The sequence below is a fragment of the Molossus molossus genome, unplaced genomic scaffold, assembly GCF_014108415.1.
Source record: "Molossus molossus isolate mMolMol1 unplaced genomic scaffold, mMolMol1.p scaffold_m16_p_4, whole genome shotgun sequence".
Taxonomy (NCBI): Eukaryota; Metazoa; Chordata; class Mammalia; order Chiroptera; family Molossidae; genus Molossus; species Molossus molossus.
The window spans coordinates 110,052,330-110,072,257 of NW_023425377.1; the positions used below are offsets into that span (position 1 = coordinate 110,052,330).

General features: G+C 45.6%; 1 protein-coding gene across 1 annotated transcript in view; it reads left to right on the top strand.

Moving 5' to 3' along the window:
• ZNF827 (zinc finger protein 827) overlaps window positions 1-19,928 on the top strand; it is a 161,233-nt gene that overhangs the window by 21,237 nt on the left and 120,068 nt on the right. Inside the window, exon 2 of the mRNA XM_036241328.1 lies at window positions 10,081-11,121. Within this exon, the coding sequence (XP_036097221.1) occupies window positions 10,081-11,121 (1,041 nt within the window). The remainder of the gene's footprint in view (window positions 1-10,080; window positions 11,122-19,928) is intronic.

Sequence of the window (19,928 nt, forward strand, 5' to 3'; positions counted from 1 at the left end):
ACCCTGTTTCCAGACAAGTGCAGATTCACAGGTTGCTGGGGTTTGGATGTCAACATCTTTTGGAGGGATACAAGTCAACTCATGACACTAGGTTTTCATCTTTGGTTTGCACACAGTTTCAATAAGCCTTGGAATTGCTATCTCGGCTATGGCAAACAGAAAGCCACACATTTAGAAGGAAGGGGCTCTGTGCAGGGCATAATAGAGAAAAAGAATTCAAAAGAACTGTGAAAGTAGGAATAGTAATTTAAAATGCAGCAGCCTGGGGCCATTTAATATGGGGGCAAGCTGCTAAAAAGTCCCGGTGGCCTCTGAGACACATCTATGTATTACAAACATGATAATCATGTTTAACACATCGTGTTTGAGAGTGTCTGCATTTTTTAATCCCATCCAAATGCAATTTTAACATGTTGACAGCTTTGGTACTTTTTGGCTGTTTGAAAATTACTTTTTCTGTGAAGCTACTCATGTTCTCTTAGATGTTCTGAAGATTTGGTTTCGAATCTTGCTTTGTCACTCACTAAATGTTTATGGTAGGCAAGCCCTTAACCTTTTGGAACCTTGGTTTCCTGGTCTGTAAAACAAGGAGATTTCGGTCTAGCACATAAAATTGTTGTGAGGATCAACCTTGCTGATGTCTATGAAAATATCCGACGTAGTAACAGATCTGTTTCCAGTGCTTTATGTAGAATTGTTCATTTATTCCACAAATGTTTATTGGGAGCCTGTTATGGTCCAGCCTTGTTTTAGAATTCATTCATTCACTTAATGATGATTACGTCCTGATTTAGTAGTAGAAGCACTGGCCTTTGGATTGGGACATCTGAGCTCCAGTCCTGTGTATCAGCTGTGAGACCGTGGGCAGATCACTGGCCCTCCCTCAGCCTCTGTCTGGAGATAAACCATATGGACCAGCGCTCCAAGGCATTTCCATCTGTAAAGTGATTCGTAGAATGAACTTCAAATTCAACAGATAGGACTGTGGTTCTTGATATCCTGCAGATCAGTTGTACAGCCCTGGGAAGTTATCCTCTGTGCTTTAACTCTTCTCTCTGAAGTGGGGGAATAGGACTCGTACTACCTGTTTTCTGATAGTGATAATAGTAACAGTGATCACCACCCTTTATTGAACTTTGACACTGTGCTGAGTACTTCTCACTCATTCTTGCTTCTCTAAATAGGGTATATGTTTCTCCAAAGCAGGTGGGTATCCAGAGAAACGTGGCGCATCGTCCTGGGGAATACTTTTCCCGGATGGTTGTGGGAAACGCCTCGGTTTATTAGGTAAGGACAAGCACAGCTGGAGTACAGAGCGCAGAAGTAACTGGAAATGTTAAGCTAAAACTCCAATGAATTTGGGGCTTCCTGGAGGGGGCTTCAGCTTCAGTCCCTACTTCCCTTAGGGGGAAGTTCACTTTTATTGGTCACCAAGGAGCCTTTGGTAGGAAAGTTGGCAGAACAGACTCTTTCTCTCTTTCATGTTTGACCTACGTGAGAAAAACAGAATTATCATTTGTAACTTCGAAAACAGTTCTCGGTTTCAGAACTAAGTGCTACCCTTCTGATGATTAAGCCCATTCTTCTTATTCATATACATTTAAATAATAACTGAGCATCAGCTGTGTTTGGTACCATTCTAAGTGCTAAGGGTACAGCAGCAAACAGTACAAAACCCTCTCTCTCGTGGAGCTTTTACTTTAATAAACAGTGATGTTTGAGGGGATACCTGAGGAAGAAAGGGAATCAACCACGTGGCTATTTGGGGGGTAAAAAAAAAGATGTCAGGCCCTGGCCAGTTTGGCTCAGCGGTTAGAGCGTCAACCCTCGGACTGAAGGCTCTTGGGTTCAATTCCCAGTCAGGGGCATATACCAGGGTTGCAGGTTTGTCCCCGGGCCTGGTTGGGGTCATGCAGGAGGCCACCAATTGTTGTGTCTCTCTCACATTGATGTTTCTCTCCCTATCTCTCTCCTTCCCTCCCTTCCACTCTATTTTTAAAAATTAATGGAAAAATATCCTTGGGTGAGGATTAACAACAACAACAACAACAACAAGAGATTTCAGGCAAAGGAAACAGCAAGTGCAAAGGTCCTGAGGCAAGAGTCTGCTTTATTTAGGACTTGAGGTCAGATTATATAGGGCCTTGAGGTCAAAGTAAGGGTGTCAGGTTTTATTCTGAGAAACATGGAAACCATTGATGAGAGTAGTGGAATTTGATAAAATATTTTTTAAAACTTTACTTTGGCTGCTGACTGAGAATCATGAATAAGGAGGGTTATTGCCACGGTCTAGGTGAGGGTGGCAGTGCTTTATACCAGGGTCGTAGTGGTGTAGAAATGGTGAAAAGTGTCAAGATTTGTAGTGTGTATTGAAGGTAGAATCAAGCAGATCTGCAGTCGAACTAGATGTGGGGCATAACAGAAAGCAGAGTCAAGGCTGCTGCAGGGATTTTGGCTTAAGCACTTGTACGGATGGAGGAGTTGCCCTTGATGTTGAGATGGGCAGTTTGATGGAGGAGCTTGAGTAGTCCCTCGGCCACTGGAAGATCTGACTAATAAGCAACTTTATATAAGAATATAAAAAATGGCTTAGGTACTATTTGGAACTCACGTTGAAGATAAAGAGTGGTATGTTAATTTTTGTTACCTCTCTTTTACTCATGGACATTTAAAACAATAATTTGAAAATATTGCCGTGTGCAGAATGTTCATCCTGACCCCGAGCCCTCCCTGCTCAGCCTGTGGACTCGTCCTCCCAGACTCCCTGCCATTCCCCCATGCCCTCAGGGCACCTTTTCCCCAGCTGGACTGGTGACAGGAATCTGGTTGTCTTCTCCACCCTGGGAGTTTTAAATAACTAGCAGTTCTTAAATTTTCTTCCTGGCCACGCTGAAAGCCCTGGGCATCGATGTTTCAATAACTGATCTCTGAGGCTTTGTCCTGCGGAGCCGATTACCATCCCGTGCGTTGAACTCAGACTGGGGACTTGGAGCCCCGAGCCCCTGAGCGGTCTCTTAGGTTCCAGCAGAACTGGTGTGGGGGGAATGTGCTAAGGCTTTCAAGCTACAAAGGGGTGATTTTAAAATTGGCAGGTGAAACCAGCCTAAATGAGGATATGTTTTATGCTTAAAATTATAAAATGGGTCCTGATGTGCGGCATACTCGACCTTTATTAAGCATAGAGAGGTCACAGCTTTAGTCTCCCTGGCCTCTCTTTCCCTCTCCTTTCTTCTGTGACCCACATGGAGCCAATTGTAGAACCCACCCTCTGGCTTCAGTGATAGGGCCCGGGGGCGGAACATGACCTCTCACAGGCCAATCAGAAGGGAGGGACCTTTCCGGAGTGGTAAGTCACTGAGAGCGAAAGCCCAGAACCTGTGCAGCCTGGTTGTCAGCCTCCTGGGAAAGGCAGCCCGAGAGGATGGGGCTGACCTCTGATGGAAGAGACTCAGAACCAATGAGAGAGTGCCCTGAGCATGCTTTGACACCCTGCGGCTGCCTGTAGCTCTTTGTGCTCCTCGGTGTTTGGTACAGGGCTGAGAGCATGAGCTATGGCTCCCTGCTGTCCGGGCAGTCATTACAACCGCAGGAGTCCTAGTACCCCTGCTGTGGGCAGGGCGCTGAGCAGGACTGTAAAAACCACCAACTCCTAGTAAGTATGGTAAGACGATTGGAAAAATCTACCCTTAACAAACCAATACATAGTGTCTTTTTAAAATGTGAGGAATTAAGAATATAAAAATGTTTTCATTACGTTGATTTATCCAACAATTATCACCTGGATATTAGCTTGCTCCATGGTTGGGCTATTTCCCGTTTGATCATTTGCAGAGGAGCAAGTCCACTTCTTAGTGAATTTCCGATATCATCTGTTAAAATCTTCATCCTTCAAGGTCTGTTTCCATAGCCACCTGTACCACTGGGACTAATCGCTCCCTCTTTTGTGCACACACAACCCTTGCTCAGTTCCTTTGTGCTTCCTAGGCTTGGGCAGGCCTCACACTCTGGATTATAAACGTCTGGGCCTGAGCCTGCTGCACCTCTGAGTCCCCTTGCTGCAGAGGGCAGTTCCTTGAACATAGTAAATGCTCAGTAAATGGCTGTTTAATTAAATCAATTATTAGCATTGGTTTTGCTAATAAGTTTTATATACAGCTCCTTAAACTTTACAAACCGATAAATGCTATATAAAGCTGCATCAAAATATTGCTGGTATCGCCCTGGCCGGTTTGGCTCAGCGGTTGGAGCATCGGCCTGCGGTACAGAGAGACCCGGGTTCGGTTTCCGCTAAGGGCACGTACCTCGGTTGCAGTTTGTCCCCGGCCCTGGTTGGTCGTGCAGGTGGCAGCCACTCGATGTGTCCCTTCACATCGATGTTTCTCTCTCTCTCTCCTCCTCTCTCTCCTTCCCGTTCTATCTGAACAAAAAATGGAAAAATGTCCTCAGGTGAGGATAAAAAAAATATATATGTTGCTGGTATGATTTGAGGGAGGTATTAGAGGTAAAAGCAATGATACCGATAGAGAAGCATAGCCTGAAAAGATAGGTATAGGTGTTTTGCTCTATATATGTACTCGGTGGAAAGGCAAAACTTGGAAGATTTTTAGATGAAGATGAACCAGAAGGTGAGTTTGTAGTTACCATGTAAACACACCTGTGGTCATGAGAAGAGGGTGTTGGTTGCCAGAAAATAAACCGAGTCAACTCCGTCCAGGTGAGTCCCAGGAGGCTGAGCCTGTTCTCTTCAAACTTGCTGGTTAGATTCATGTGGGCCGGCTGCTGGGAATGGTTATGTAAATTAATAGATGTCTTTCTTATACGTTTTTCTCCTGTCTGATCTTTCTGCACCAGGATCTTAGATGAGTATTGGTCCAATTAAATGCCTCTGATTACAACTCTCACACTGAAAAGGAAGTGAGTTGAAAAAAATGCAGCAAGCGTTGTAGATATCGAGTTACTGAGTTTCTACTTGGGAACTGAATTATAAATAAATGTGTTAGGTAGTGGAATTTTGTTTTGTCTCCCCCAAAGGAGAAATTGTCGCCACATGGAAACAAAATTTATTCAGCGTATTTTCATTCTGTAATTGCACCGTGTCTATTCTTAATTCTCTGGGCTCCTGATTCCAAGTGAAAGACACAAAGACAGACTGTTGTGTAAGTTGACAGGAATGAGTGTGAACCTGGCTGTGAGACACATAGGTTGTTGCAAATTTAGCCACGGAAATCGCTTCCTATTCTGAAGGTTAAAAATAATGTATTTAGGAGGAAGTTATTTACATCGGCTGTTGAGAGGCTTCCCTGGGAGCCTTGGTTAGGAGAGCTGTCGGATCCACGGTGGGTGGATTTGCGCAGGACGCGTTTCCAGTGCTCTGTGATCACGTGCCACCGTTCCCTGCTGGTGACAGGAAAAGGGAGCTGTCTTGCTCAAGCCCAGGGGCTTCACAGATTGTGAAAGAAACTGAAAAGTAAAGCCTTGCTCTTTCGAGAGTTGGTGGTGGCCAACAAATGAATCTCCTGGATTGCAGGAATGCTTTGTTCTGAGCTCCCAGATGAGAAAACCATTTCTCACGATGTTTTGTCCAAGGTGCTGGGGGTCCTGCGGACCTTGCCGAAGGCGTGCCCCTCACAGATGGACCCGTGCAGACTTCCAGAACGCCTCCTTGATGACACTGAATGTGAAAATGGAGAGCAGCCCCGCAGAGGGGGAAATGAGTGTTTGTGGGAGAAAATCCTCGTTGCTGCTGTTTTGTGATCTGCAAGCATATTTGTTTGAGCCGCTTACGACTTTGCTCTAACCTCTGCAAGTGCCCACGTCTCCTGCATGCATTTCTCGGAGAGCTTCCCCCACCTTTCGCTTGACCTCAGGTGATGCCAGAATAATTTCAGATCTGTTTCTCCGCAGGTTCCTGGCCTGGCTCTTTCTAGGCCATGCATTGTAATTATTTGGTGGTTTATTACTTGAATAACCTCAATTTCAATAGCAGCATCTTCGGAAGAGCGATTAATAGAGTACTATGAGTTTTAAAATTTTCTTTACGTATCTGAAGTTTGCATGCAGTTTGTAAGAGAGTGTATCTCTTGTGTTCATGTTCACAAAGAATGGAAGAATGGATGGTTGGGGAACTGTCCGGGTACTGTAGAGGACATAAACCGGTCTGCTTAAGAAAGGCTTTGTTGCCCTGACCGGTTTGGCTCAGCAGTTAGAGCATCAGCCCATGGACCAATGAATCATGGGTTCGATTCCGATCACAGGCAGGTACCTCGGTTGTGATTCATCCCCGGCCCTGATTAGAGTTGTGCGGGAGGCGGCCATTTGATGTGTCCCTTTCACGTTGATGTTTCTCTCTCTCTCTCTCTCTCTCTCTCTCTCTCTCTCTCTCTCTCTCTCCCTCCCCCTCCCACTCTACCTGCACAAAAATGGAAAAGTGTCGTCAGGTGAGGTTTAAAAAAAAGGATTTTTAAGCCCAGCTGGTGTGGCTCAGTGGTTGAGTATCAACCTCTGCACCAAGAGGTCACTGGTTCGATTCCCAGTCAGGGCACATGCCCAGGTTGTGGGCCCGATCCCCAATGGGGGGCATGCAGGAGGCAACCAGTCAATGTTCTTTCTCATCGATGTTTCTATCTCTCTCTCCCTCTCCCTTCCTCTCTCTCTAAAACCAGTAAAGAAAAATTATTTAAAAAGAAAGGCTTCGTTTGGGGCTTGTGTTTCAGCAAGGTTGGGAAGGTTGCTGTAAACGTAGATAGCAGCTGTTTGTATCATTCAAGAGTGTTCGGATCTCCTTATCACTGCCGGAGAGGCTTGGAGAGTCGACGACTCCTTCAGTTTTGACACGCTTACCCGCTTCAGCACGTTTGAAGGGGTAATCCTGCTCACCGAGGGCGTCTGGGGAGGGGTCGAAGATGAGGCTTTGCCTTTGGGGCCTTGCCAGCCGATGTTGCTGATTCTCTAGGCATTTGAATCAATATTTGACTGACTGCAACAAGGAAGAGGCAGAGAGGGAATGGAGAGATTAGGGTATAGGAATAATGGGTATTTATCTCAAGATAAAGAGTGAATACTGTCCTTATCTAAGAGAATTCTCTTGCTCCTTTCGGTCGGAAGAGGGTAGAAGGATGGGCGGCTGGTGGGAAGGCAGCTGTGCAGACACAGCTCACTGGCAGTTGTCATCGCAGGGCGCCCGGTGGGCGGCGCACTGAGGCCCCTCCGAGGAGGCCGAGCCAAGGGCTGAGCAATTTGAGCTCTTGGGTTGGGCATGAGCACTAGACAGTTGCGTATCTTTGATCCAACCAGGTAACTTTTATAGTACTGAATGGTCTCAGTAAAATGACAGGCCTGGACATGTGACTGTAATTTTTTGTGGTTCTCAAAAACCTGCTTTCATATATGCCTGGTTAGTCGATCCTCCCAGCGAGGTTCTCGACCAGTCTTGCCTCTCCAGAGCTACTCTCGTTTGACAAAAATGTAATCTAACAGTATTTACTTCGAAATCATCAGTGTTCCTGTGCTAGTTCATTTAGTGAGTATCAATAAAGATCCAAGAAGAGAGTCTTCAAGGAGATATTCAGCTAATTCTCACTGTGACGATGTTTAAAACCACGTGACTCTCCTGAAGGATGAGATGTTTAATCTGACATCAAGAAAGGTGGTTTGCCAGAGGAACCAAACATTAGCCCAGTTGTTGAAATCGATGTGGACTGCTTGGTGTTTGGGAAAAAGCATCTCCAGGAGTAGCCACTGGGGAGATGAGTAGTTCAAGGTCCTGCCGGTTTCAGGAAAGATGAAAAATGCTGACATCAAGTGGGAAGAAGGAAATGTGGCAAATCACAAGGAACCAGACTGTTGTTAAAAGAGAAAATTCAATTTTATCTACTTTTTTTTTCAACAAATACCATTTGATATTTTACATTTTCTTGATAACTTAATAAAGGCTCCCAGGAAGGAGTTGTACAACTTCAGTGAAAGAGAATTTGTCATTTGTGACATGTCTTCTCCAACTAGCATGGGAAGATCAATGTATTAGCTTGTAGTTCATGCATTACTAGTTCTAGCTATTTCTATTCAGAAAAGACAGCATGTTATAGAGCAAAACTTGGCACAGTGGGGGATTTGGGCTCAATCCTTGAGCATCCTCTGAACTCTGCTAGGGACCAGGTGTTGTGTTGGGCAAGTGTGGGGCAGATAATAAGATCCCTGCCTCCAGCACCACCACTTGCCTTTCAGGAGATAGACCGATAGCAGACAGGTACTTGAGAGTGATATAAAATCAATGCGGACAAAGCACAGGAATGTTGGCCCTGCATTCAAAACATGCACAGAATCAGCGGCTTCTCACCCACTGCCCTCCCCGCGAGCTGGTCTCCCCGCCCCAGCCCTCATGCCCGATTCTCTTTTACGCACAGCAGCCGGAACACCTTTGAACATGTAAGTCACGTCACTGGACTCCCTGCCCCAAACCTCCAGCGGTTCCTAATTTCACCAGATGCTCAAGGCCTTTTCAGTAGTTGGCAGTGTCCCACTGATACGCACAGCCCCCTTCACAGCTCTCTCTCGCTCGGACTTCTGCTGCTCTGACCCCCACTCACCCTCCTCTGCCCACACGATCTTCCTTGCTGTTCCACGGACATGCCAAGCATGTTCCCGCACAAGGGCTTCACAGTGACACCTCTGCATGGGACTGTCTTCCAGCGGCCCTGCATGAACAGCTTCTCACTTCTTTCCAGTCTTTGCCCAAAGGCCGCCGCCTCAGTGAAGCCTCACCCTGACCCCCTATTTAAAACTGCAACTCACCTCCTGCCCATGACCCACCAGCCTCCTTGTGCTGCTTTATATCTTTTGTCAAAGCGCTGGTCACCCTCTGGCTGACTTTAAGATTTACCAATTTAATAATTTTAACAGCTGTCTTCTTCCGGTGACATGTAAGCTCCAAGAAGGCAGGATCTTTGTTTTGTTCATTGTTGTTCAATCCAGAACAGTCCTGGCGTGCGGCGGGTAGTCCACAACTGTTGACTCGGTGAGTGAACACATGAGAAGGAGGGATCAGTTCTGGCTGAGAGTTCCGGGGAGAGTCATGAGGAGGAAGCCTTTGGGTTGAGTGTCGAAGGATGAGCAGAATTGGACATTCAGGTTTTCTGGGGAAAGACATTCCAGGTAGAAGGAATATTTTGAGCACGGTGCTTCTGAAATGGCAAGGAGTCCCAACAGACCGGGGCTGAGGGGCCGGGCCCGAGAGTGGGTGTGCTGGACGGATACATGAACGGATAGACAGTAATTCAACAGGACTCAGTGGAGCGAGGGAACGGATTACTAATGTCTGCCTGGGGTGAGGTGGAGGGCTCTCAACCAAGCAGCAGGCGTAACGTGGTGGGTAGGGTCACTTTAGGAAATCAGTAGTGTGAATGGGGTTTGCTGACGAGGTCCGATTTTTATATAGCACCTGACTGTTCCAAAACGATGTCACATGTTTATTATGATTTAAGCTGCGCACGAACTGGGTGAAGTTGGTTATACTATATAGCAGGTATTCACGTTTTTTGATAAACTTAAGTAAAAAAACAATGAATGGCCCTTTATGGCAACCCAGCTAAGTGACTTTCCTGAGGCCACGGAGTTAGACGGTGGGGAAGTGACTTCGCACTTTGTCTCCGGCCAACGTGCTGCCGCACTAGTTCTGACTCGAGACTCGTGACACTGTGCTGGTTTGCACAAGGGGACAAGCTTCTTTCCGCCACCCCCCCACCCCCCCCCCCGGCACTGAGAACAGCGGTGACCTCTGTAGAAGATCTATTTTTCTCTTCCCTCCTTTTCCTTTTCAAGTGATCCGGGATGATTAATAGGAAGGTGAACACATGTCACGGGTGGGTGTGTTTTTACCTTTGCCTGTTTAGCGTTTCACCTTCTTGCAGGCTGATGCCAAGGCTGTCTGACTCAGCACCTGACATTCTCGTCGGGTCGCCGCTGTCTTTCATGTGGTTCTTGGGTGGAAGGGAAGAGGAAGCATGTCGGCAACGCCGTTTGAATGTCTTCAGACTTGCCTGTTGCTCACTTTGGGAGTAAACCTGATCTTCTTGATTCCCCCAGATGTTAGTAGGCAGGAGGAGGCGGAGGGCGAACTCAGTGAAGGCGAGCACTGGTATGGGAACTCCTCAGAGACGCCGTCAGAAGCATCCTATGGCGAAGTGCAGGAGAACTATAAGTTGTCCCTGGAGGACCGGATCCAGGAGCAGTCCACTTCCCCCGACACCTCCCTGGGAAGCGCCACTCCCAGCAGCCACACGTTGGAGCTGGCAGCACTCGACGGCGACGTCCTGCGAGACTCCCTGCAGTGTCAGGATCACCTCTCCCCCGGCGTGTCCTCTTTGTGCGAAGATGACTCCCCAGGCTCCACGAAACCCTTGAGCAGCAACTTGAGGCGGCTGCTGGAGGCCGGGTCCCTCAAACTCGACGCCACAGCCACGGCCAACGGCAGGGTGGAGTCCCCGGTGAACGTCGGCTCCAACCTCTCCTTCTCCCCGCCGTCCCACCATGCCCAGCAGCTCAGTGTTCTGGCCAGGAAGTTGGCTGAGAAGCAGGAACAGAATGACCAATACACTCCAAGTAACCGTTTTATATGGAATCAAGGTAAGTGGTTGCCAAACTCAACCACCACCTGCGGCCTGTCCCCCGACTCAGCCATCCTAAAACTGAAGGCTGCAGCCAATGCCGTTCTGCAGGACAAGTCTCTCTCCAGGACTGAGGAGACCATGCGATTTGAGTCCTTTTCCTCCCCTTTTAGCTCCCAGTCTGCCAGTTCCACCTTGGCAGCTTTGTCCAAGAAAGTCAGTGAGAGAAGCTTGACTCCTGGCCAGGAACACCCCCCGGCCAGCTCTTTCCTTTCCCTGGCTTCCATGACCTCCTCGGCCGCCCTGCTCAAGGAGGTCGCCGCCAGGGCCGCGGGGAGTCTTCTGGCTGAGAAGTCGTCCCTGGTGCCCGAGGACCCCTTACCGCCACCGCCTTCAGAGAAGAAGCAAGAAAAGGTGACCCCGCCGCCGCCGCCGCCACCACCGCCACCACCGCCACAATCCTTGGAATTATTGTTACTCCCGGTTCCTAAGGGAAGGGTTTCTAAACCCTCCAACTCAGGTATGGAATCTTTTATTTCAATCGTCATGTTCGTCCTTTTGACTGTAAATTGCTAAGTCTTCTGATTTCATTTTTTTTTTTTTTTCTGCCTCATTCGGTTGGGTTCCCCATCTGATCTGTGGCGGGAATAAAAAAGCAGGAGCACAGCAAAGTCTTTAAATAAGCAGCGTAGTGGTCTTTCATGTGTGTGTGATACAAAGACTTCACAAATGGCTTCGTTTTTGAAAGGTAATGAATAATCTCAGAGATATACAGGACTCTCCTCCCTTTCATAGAAATGAATTTTTTTTTTTTCATTATCAGGTTCAGGCTAGGTCCATACAAGATACATTTAATGGGGGAAGATCAAAGCATCTTTGTCATGGAGTGCGTGGCACCGCTGAACATAGGGGGAAAAACTGCTATTGAAACACTGGACAAGGGAGAGCCCACCCTTCCTGCTGCCTCCATCACAAATGGACTTTTGTATAATCAGTAACTACTCTGCCCTAATTTATCACACTCTATACTTTTATGTTAGCATTTTTATTACCTTTTTGTGGAATTTAAGCCCTTTCCACTTATCCTGCTCTTCAGAATTCTTGCATGACAAGAAATTAGAGAAGAGTATTGTCATTCAGACACAATCAAAGCATTTCCTGCAAGTGCTTTATTTTATTCCAGCCCAATCAGATTCCGAAGGGATGTGCATGTGGAAAATTTGAATCCTAAGTGTTTCTCATGGGGACAATCTTTCCTAAGGAGAAGCCGCTGTCATATAGCGCGAGTTCCTTGTCCGAGGGAGACATTCACTCACTTGAGTTCTCACAGTGGAGGCATCATTGCTTGGACGGGTTTGTTTTTCAGTTGTGTGCATGATAACTATATGGTCCTGGAGGTGGACGAATGGGGTTTCAGATGTCTCCCGAGGATATCCTGCCAGACTAGAACAGGAAGTAGGCTCTGTGTGTCCTCATCAGTATAAACACTGTGTGTCTAGCCAGCTCTGATTATTTGTGGCTGCATTGATGAAGAGTGTTCAGAATGGCAAATAATTGAATGATCGCAGCAAACATCAATTTGATGCATTTATGACGAATTTCCATTTAAATTGCTGAGTGAGCTATATGCACTAATTATAATTACTTGAAAACTTGTGTAAACAGCAGAATGCAACTAGGAAAATGGATCTCTGGAACTTTCATGACTCTAAGCGATCCAAATCATTCACGCCAGAGTTTCTACAGTGTCAATAAAATCCTGAAGTGTTTATCAGTTCTGAGTTTCATTTCTCCACACTTCTTACCTGCCATCTGGCAAAATAAAGAGAGAAATGGCTGAAATTTGGAAACAGAGAAGAGGAGAGGGAAGTCTTGCTGTGGAATAAATCACTCTTCATTTATGGAAACTTTACGTAGGATGGAATCAGAACGAGAGGCCTAGCTCTATGTAAAATGTAATCTTAGAAGTATTTTCCGCCTCTGGTTATCGAATAAATGTATTTATGGTGTTTACACTGTAAATTCACTGGGACATTGGTTGCTTGGAAAAGCTTATATCAATTTAATAAACTTTAGTTGATTGAAGAATTGGAAACAGGTAACTGATAAAATTGTGCCTCTTGAAAAACTGGTGCCTTTGTCATGTTAAAGTGTCCAGAGTATAACCAGCAATACTTATGAAGTATAATTTTTTTACTCACGTGACCAGATGCTTGTAAAGATGAGGAAGAGGTCATGAGCTTCCAGGGCAGGGGGGACGTTCTGCCTGTTTCATAGTGAGATGGACACCCGAGGGAGATGTATTCTCTTTTTGGTTTAAATGCACTGAGTTCATGCACATCTGAACGAGTTTCTCAGCAGGATTTAATATGGAGATCTATAAGACATTATTTTCTTTTTTCTTTACCGAATTTATTCTATTGCTGAAACACTTAATATTTTAATCAATGAATGTTTAAAGTGTTCAAATGGAAAGTGGAGAGAGGGGAGCTTCTCGGATCGGGGCCCTGCTGTTGACTGGTACCTGTGCCCCTGTTTTCGCGCCTGTGCTCCCCCTCCGAGACTTGGTGAAGCAGCTCCACCGATGGAGTAACTGCATTAAACAGTCACTCGTTTTGTAAAACTCACAAGAGGAAAGGTCACTGCAGAGAAAAACACAAGGGCCCTTGAAATGGTCACTCGAAAAACGTCCCCTGGGTCCATATGGCCGCATCCTAAATTCAAGTTCTGTCTGCTATTGTGTGGATTGGAAGTGGCAGAGGGGGTACCTCTGTGTCCTCTTCAGCTGATGCGGATGCCTTCACTTCCCAGCATCCCAGCTGGGTTATGGGCTAAGAGGAGTTGATAGAACAGCTGATTCAGTTGTTCCCCTTTATATCCTAGAGAGGTGATTTGGTTGGTGCTACGTGGATCACTGATGTTTGAATCTGAGGAGTGGAAGGCAAGGTGTGTCTTCTTCACCTGCCCCCTCCCCTCCCCTTTACACGCTGTACTACTATTGGGCAACCTGGGCTCTGGATCCGGAGGTCACCTGGCTTTTCCTAAAAAGCATTTGTGGGGATGTGGTGAGAGATGTCGCCCACGTTTCTAAACATTTCATAGTTTTATTTTTTCCCCTTTACCTTAGAAAGAAGTCTTAGTTTAGTTCACACTAGATAGGTGGACTGGTTTCTCACAGCAGAGAAAGGAATTCCGATTCTGTTGCTTAATAACTTACATAAACAAATAATAACCCAAAGGACTCCACAAAAATAAACTACACACCATCCCGACTGCAGGCAGGGCTTCCATTTTCAAGCTATTTCTCAAACTATTGCAAAAAGGGCATATCAAGTTGATTCTAGGGTTGCAAAGAGGTATGTGCTGGAAAAGCCAATGCATTGAGTAATTTAGACTCAGGCATTTCTTTGACCTTCTTTAGGTCAAGGGAAGTCCAGAGCATGAAAAAAATAAGTGTCTTTTAGGTCTGGCCTTACTCCTTTTTTTCAAAATAGGATTCAGTTATTGCCAGGTCATGGTGTATTTAATTCCTTAAAGAGTCCACGACTTGGTAGCTTTTCTTCCTGCAAGAGAGACGTGACCGTTGAGGAGGACGTTTCTTTCATGTGACCTGAGCCCGGGCACATGCTGCACCGGCATCTGGAAGGGGCACGATGGAAGGAAGATCATGTCCGTTTGCTATAAAGATAAATGTCACGCATTGACTCCATTCTCTTTGAAGCTACTGTTCTGTTGCAGCTCAGAAAAAAATAAATGGTTTTTATTTTAAAGACAAAGTGTTTTTTTTTTGTGGAAGGCCAACAAGATTCTCAGGATGCCAGGCTCCTGGTGAAATAACAAGGAGAGTTTCAGCGAGAGCATCTCCCAAACATCTTCTTTTCCTGGATAAGATTTAAATATGCTTAGAAGCAAGCTGGTCTCCTCCATCTGAGGTCTAAGACTATTTCCTGGGCCCATAGATAGCGGGTGTCTGGCTGCTGTTTTCTGTCATATTGACATGATGTCATTAACATTGTTGCAAAAGCACAGAAACTCCAGAAAGTGAGGGAACCTCTCCTGACACTCCCGTTAGGTCCATGGTTATTCTGGCTGTAATCTGGGAAGGATCACATTCAGGAACTTGCTTAGAAAATTCACTTTTTCATCAAGATTCAAAACTATCTGTTGCCGATCTCAATTTCCCCAGCAACTCAAATTGAGACTGCCTCTAGATGTCAGACTTCTTAGTTTTATTGGACACTTACAGTTATTAAAATATGCATTGAACCCTGGCTGGCTTGGCTCAGCAGTTAGAGCATCGGCCCTTGGACCAATGAGTCATAGTTTGATTCCGGTCAAGGGCATGTACCTTGGTCGTAGTTCAGTCCCCGGCCCTGGTCGGGGTTGTTTGGGAGGCAACCAGTCGATGTGTCTCTCTCACATTGGTGTTTCTCTCTCTACCTGGTCCCCCGCCCCCATCTAAAGATAAATAGAAAAATATCCTTGGGTGAGGATTTAAAAAAACACTATATGCATTGATAATATCAATGTTAATAACAACAGATAAACCCAGTGATATCCATTGCTCACATAGTTTTTTTGTTTCCCTAAAATAGCACTTGAGAGACATGCCCAAGAAATTCTACTAAGAGATATTAAATAGGTGCGTATGTTGTTGTTAGGAAGGAGGGTGGGTCCTCTTACCCAGGTGTGCACCAGAGGGTTGGCAGACCTGGAGTGGAGGTGGTGATGCACGGAGTAGGCACACCCTGAGTCACCTGGCATCTTGAACTCCTATGTATATGGTAAGGTCTAGATGCAAAAACTGCCCACTTGCAAATTACCTTGTTTTTCTGCAAATTGTTACATAGGATCTAACAAGAGAAAGTTTGATTTGAAAGCCCACAAAATAATTACATTTATTTTTTAAAAATACCTTCCTTGAGTTACAGCAAGTAAGTTAAAATGATTTTTTTTTTTTTTTACTTTTTTAGCCCAGTGAAGTTTTGGTGGTATTGCTTCATGAGTTTATAGACAGACAACAGGGCAGAGCACCGCACAGAAGTGCAGAGATTGGCCCTACCCCCTGCCCTGCACTAGCAGAGGGCGTGAAGCCTCCGGCACTTAGTCTGCTCCTCACTAAACTGCTGTCTGGGAGCGATCATCAAGAGTCCTTCCTGCTGAAAAAGTCCTTGGTTTAACTTCAGTTTATTTTTAACTCTCTCAACTAAAAAAATTTTTTTAAATTTTCTCAAATTAAACATGTTCCTCCTTAAAATTCACGCTCAAACCTCCTTTAAGATCATCTCTGTCTTGGGCAGATCTGGTGCATTGCAAATAGTTTAAACATATATCATTGTACTTTATTGATGATGTAGTTGCACTGTTTGCATTTTTCGTATAAGCTGCTCCAGGTTCATTTGGGAAATAGGTCAGGTGTGAGTACACAAAGATCCATCCTCTGTTTACACACCATTCATTCAAGAGGTGTATTGGCTCCAGTGTGAAAGGCATGCACTCTTGGGCTAACCCCACTTCCACTGGGACTTACTGGCAGCTTCCTGCATCGTTTACTTCCATGTTCAGTGTTCATTTCACTTTTCCATACTCTTGACCCAGCCCTTTCCACCTAATCTTATTATAGTCGAACAGTTACTGAATTGTATGTCTGCACTGTTTTGGGTACTGGAGACACAAAGAGGTGGAAGTCCTCCTTGCCCCAGCCAGTTTCCCCTCTTCTCCCTTTCTGTCTTCTCCATCTCTCTCTCTTCCTGCCAAGCAGAATTGGGCCGTCAGAATTCTGTCTGGGCTGAGCTAGACCCTACCTGAGCGGCACAATGGACTCTTGCTCTTTTATCTCCTCTCGGCTCCAATGATAAACGACCACGTCAGGCCAGGCCCTGAGCTCTGTATTTATTATGTGATGCCAGTTGTTTAAATTTACATCTGCCTAATGGTGAGATTTCTGCTTTGAAGGGCATGACCAGAGTTTATTGTCGCTACTATTACTATTACAGTTGCTCCCAATAGCTTCCCTTTACTGCATGATGGGCATTTCACACACATTTATTATCTCTTTTATTCCAATAATATTATTGCCTATAAAGAACACGTTTTCTTCAAAGTAACAAATTAGCAGCTCTCCATTCCACTAGGTTGATTAGCATCAGATGGGTTTTCGTTTTGTTTGCTGTGATAATAATTAGCGAGTGATATATTTGGGGGACATTGTTTGTCAGACAGTTGTAAACAAGGTACATTCATGAACATTTCAATCCTGTTGCCTCAAGAAGGTGTGGGTCATTCTGAGGAGGTGGTCCTATTTTCTCAGGCTGTGCACTTGAGTGAAACAGCTGTCCGTTCCTTGGAAACAGCTTGGCATAGAAAATCGAAGACATCCTTACTTCCTCCCTTCTCAAAGCAGCGCACGTCATATACACATGCAGGACATGCGACTAAACTCTGAAACATTTTTTCTTGAATAAATAAAAACGTAGATGTTATCAGGGGAGATTGCTGGCCAACTTTGAAAACTGATTATTGTAGTCTGGTTACTTGGGTCGTTTGGATTGTTTTCTACCCTTCCTGCCATTTGAACATTTCAAATAGTTGTAGTAACTTAGCTGGTTGACCACATAACTTGCGGTTAGTTTCTTTTCGTTGTGAGTGTTCTAGTTTTTCCCCCCGTCCATCCAAGGACACCGTCATTTGTACACGGTTCATGTATGTTTTGGTATTAATTGAAACAAAGGAAGCATAGCTCCAAAATACAATAGATGTATGTGAAATAGTAATATGCAGGGTTTATGTAGTGTACTCTGGACTGCGTTCACAGTACAGAAGAGGTGAGGAGGTAGGGGCTGGGGGTCACATTGGGCAAAGCAGGGTGTCCTCCATGTTCCTTTGGTCCGCTCAGGCCTTTTTATTGCCGTCCTGTGATGATCCACGAACTCGCAGGTCGGTGGAGAACATCGCAGTGTTTCTCTCCCGGGCAATCCTGTAAAGTTAGGCAGTTCAGGGTTTCTATAGAGGGAAATCCTTCCTGAAGATGGGGATTGGTGGCAGCCTGTTTGTGCGCCTCTTTCTTACCACTTTGATGTTCTCCTAGGATCCCAAACAGACATCCTTATCGCCCCCTCCCCCGCCCCGGGTATGACATTAATCTCACCTGCAGGCCCGATTCAGTCCTTTCTCTCCCACCTGTTGTTCAACATGTGCTGTTTGGGATCAAGATACCGGAGTGAAGGATGGAAAATGAGAGGCCCAAATAGGGGGAGGACTCCAGGTCAGCAGAGGCATTCCACAGGGAACAGACGGCAGGAGAGCCCTGGTGGGTTCATAGAAAAGGGAATCTGCGGGCCTCCAGAAGTGTGCTTCTCCGAGAGTGGAAGGGAGCCCCACTCCCGCCCGAGCCCCAGCCGGAGGAGGAAATACTCGCGCTGGAACAGAGCACAAGTAGAATTTCCAGGCTTGAAGGGTATATTTTTAGACAGAGGATTTTTTTTCAGGTTCCGTGGTTAAGCTAACCAATATTGCCCATACCTGTGTCAGTGAAGCAGCATTTTTGGAATGCCCTAACTTTTTCCCAGAACCCTTCTGGTTCCATCTGTTTTAAGTGATTCTTTGCATGTGGAAACTCGGTTGACTCAATGAAAAAATGCAATGATTTTAAAGTTCACACTTGGGAATATTTCCCTTTAAAATGATAAAAGTGTAACATGCATTAAAAATTCAAATAGTACAGAGGAATATGAAATGAAAATGAAAGTCTCCCTCCCTGACCCCCTGTCTTTTAATCCACAATCTTTCAAAATTAACTGCTCAATGGCTTCTTGGGTATGCGTTCAGACAACTTGTATACAAATAAAAGGATCTCTTTTTTTGGGTTTCATTTCTGCCTCCCATTCTTCCCACTCCCCCTCTCTTTGTGCTCAAGTATTTTAAAGCAAATTGCAGACAACATATCCATTTGCTTGTAAATATTTCCATATGTATTTCCAACAGATAAGGACTTTCAAAAATAAGCACCTTAACCATTATCACATCTAACAGGATCGACAATTGTTACGCGGTGTTATGGCTATAACCAGCATTTCCTCAGTTTATCTCAGGAGTGTCATGTTACCATTTTATGGTCAGGATCAAAATAGGCTTTACACCTTGCATTTGTGTGTGTGTCTTAAGTGTCTTTTCATCCATAACCCCTGCCCTTTTTTTAATTTAATTTTATTTTTTATCCTCACCCGAGGACATTTTTCCATTTTTTTGTTCAGATAGAGTGGGAGGGAGAGAGAGGGAGAGAGAGAGAGAGAGAGACATTGACGTGAAAGGGACACATCGAGTGGCTGCCACCCACACAACCGACCAGGGCCGGGGACAAACTGCAACCGAGGTACGTGCCCTTAGCAGGAACTGAACCCGGGTCTCTCTGGACCGCAGGCCGATGCTCTAACCGCTGAGCCAAACTGGCCAGGGCGCCCCTGCCCTTTTTAAAATATCATTTCCGTGTTGAAGAAACTGGGTCATTTGTCCTGCAGATTTTTCCCACATTCTAAGCTTGGCTGACTTTGTCTCCTTTGTGTGTTCGACATATTGTTGTTTTAATCACCTGTATTTCCAGGGAGCTGCTAGCTAGATGGAGGCCTGACCCAGTGTTTGTGAGACTGTCTCATGGGTGGCTGACCAGAAGGCGCACAGTGTCTGGTTCCTCTTTGGTGCTGTTAAGATTACTCGGTGGTTCTGTGTGCTGTCAGCTTGACCTGTCCTCTAGAAAGTTCCCTGTCAGCCCTTGACATATGGTTTAAACAGCCATTGATTCCCATTTTCCAGAAAAGAAAAATAGAAACATCCTAGCCATAGTTTCATGTCTTGCTTTATCCACGAAGTCTTTAATATCTTGGATATGTTTCTGTATTAGCTTCTAGAGACATATCTCATTTTTATTTTATTCTTAAAAAATTTTTTTTCTTTATTGATTTTCGAGAGAGAAAGGGAGAGGGAGAGAAAGATAGGAACATCGATGAAAGAGAACATCGATTGGCCACCTCCTGCATGCCCCCCACTGGGGATCGGGCCCACAACCTGGGCATGTGCCCTGACTGGGAATCGAACCAGTGACCTCTTGGTGCATGGGTTGACGCTCAACCACTGAGCCACACCAGCTGGGCTCATATCTCATTTTTAAAATATAACTGCATGGCCCTGGCCGGTTTGGCTCAGCGGTTAGAGCGTCGGCCTGCGGTCCCGAGAGACCTGGGTTCGGTTCCCGCTAAGGGCATGTACCTCAGTTGCAGTTTGTCCCCGGCTCTGGTCAGTCGTGCGGGTGGCAGCCACTCGATGTGTCCCTTC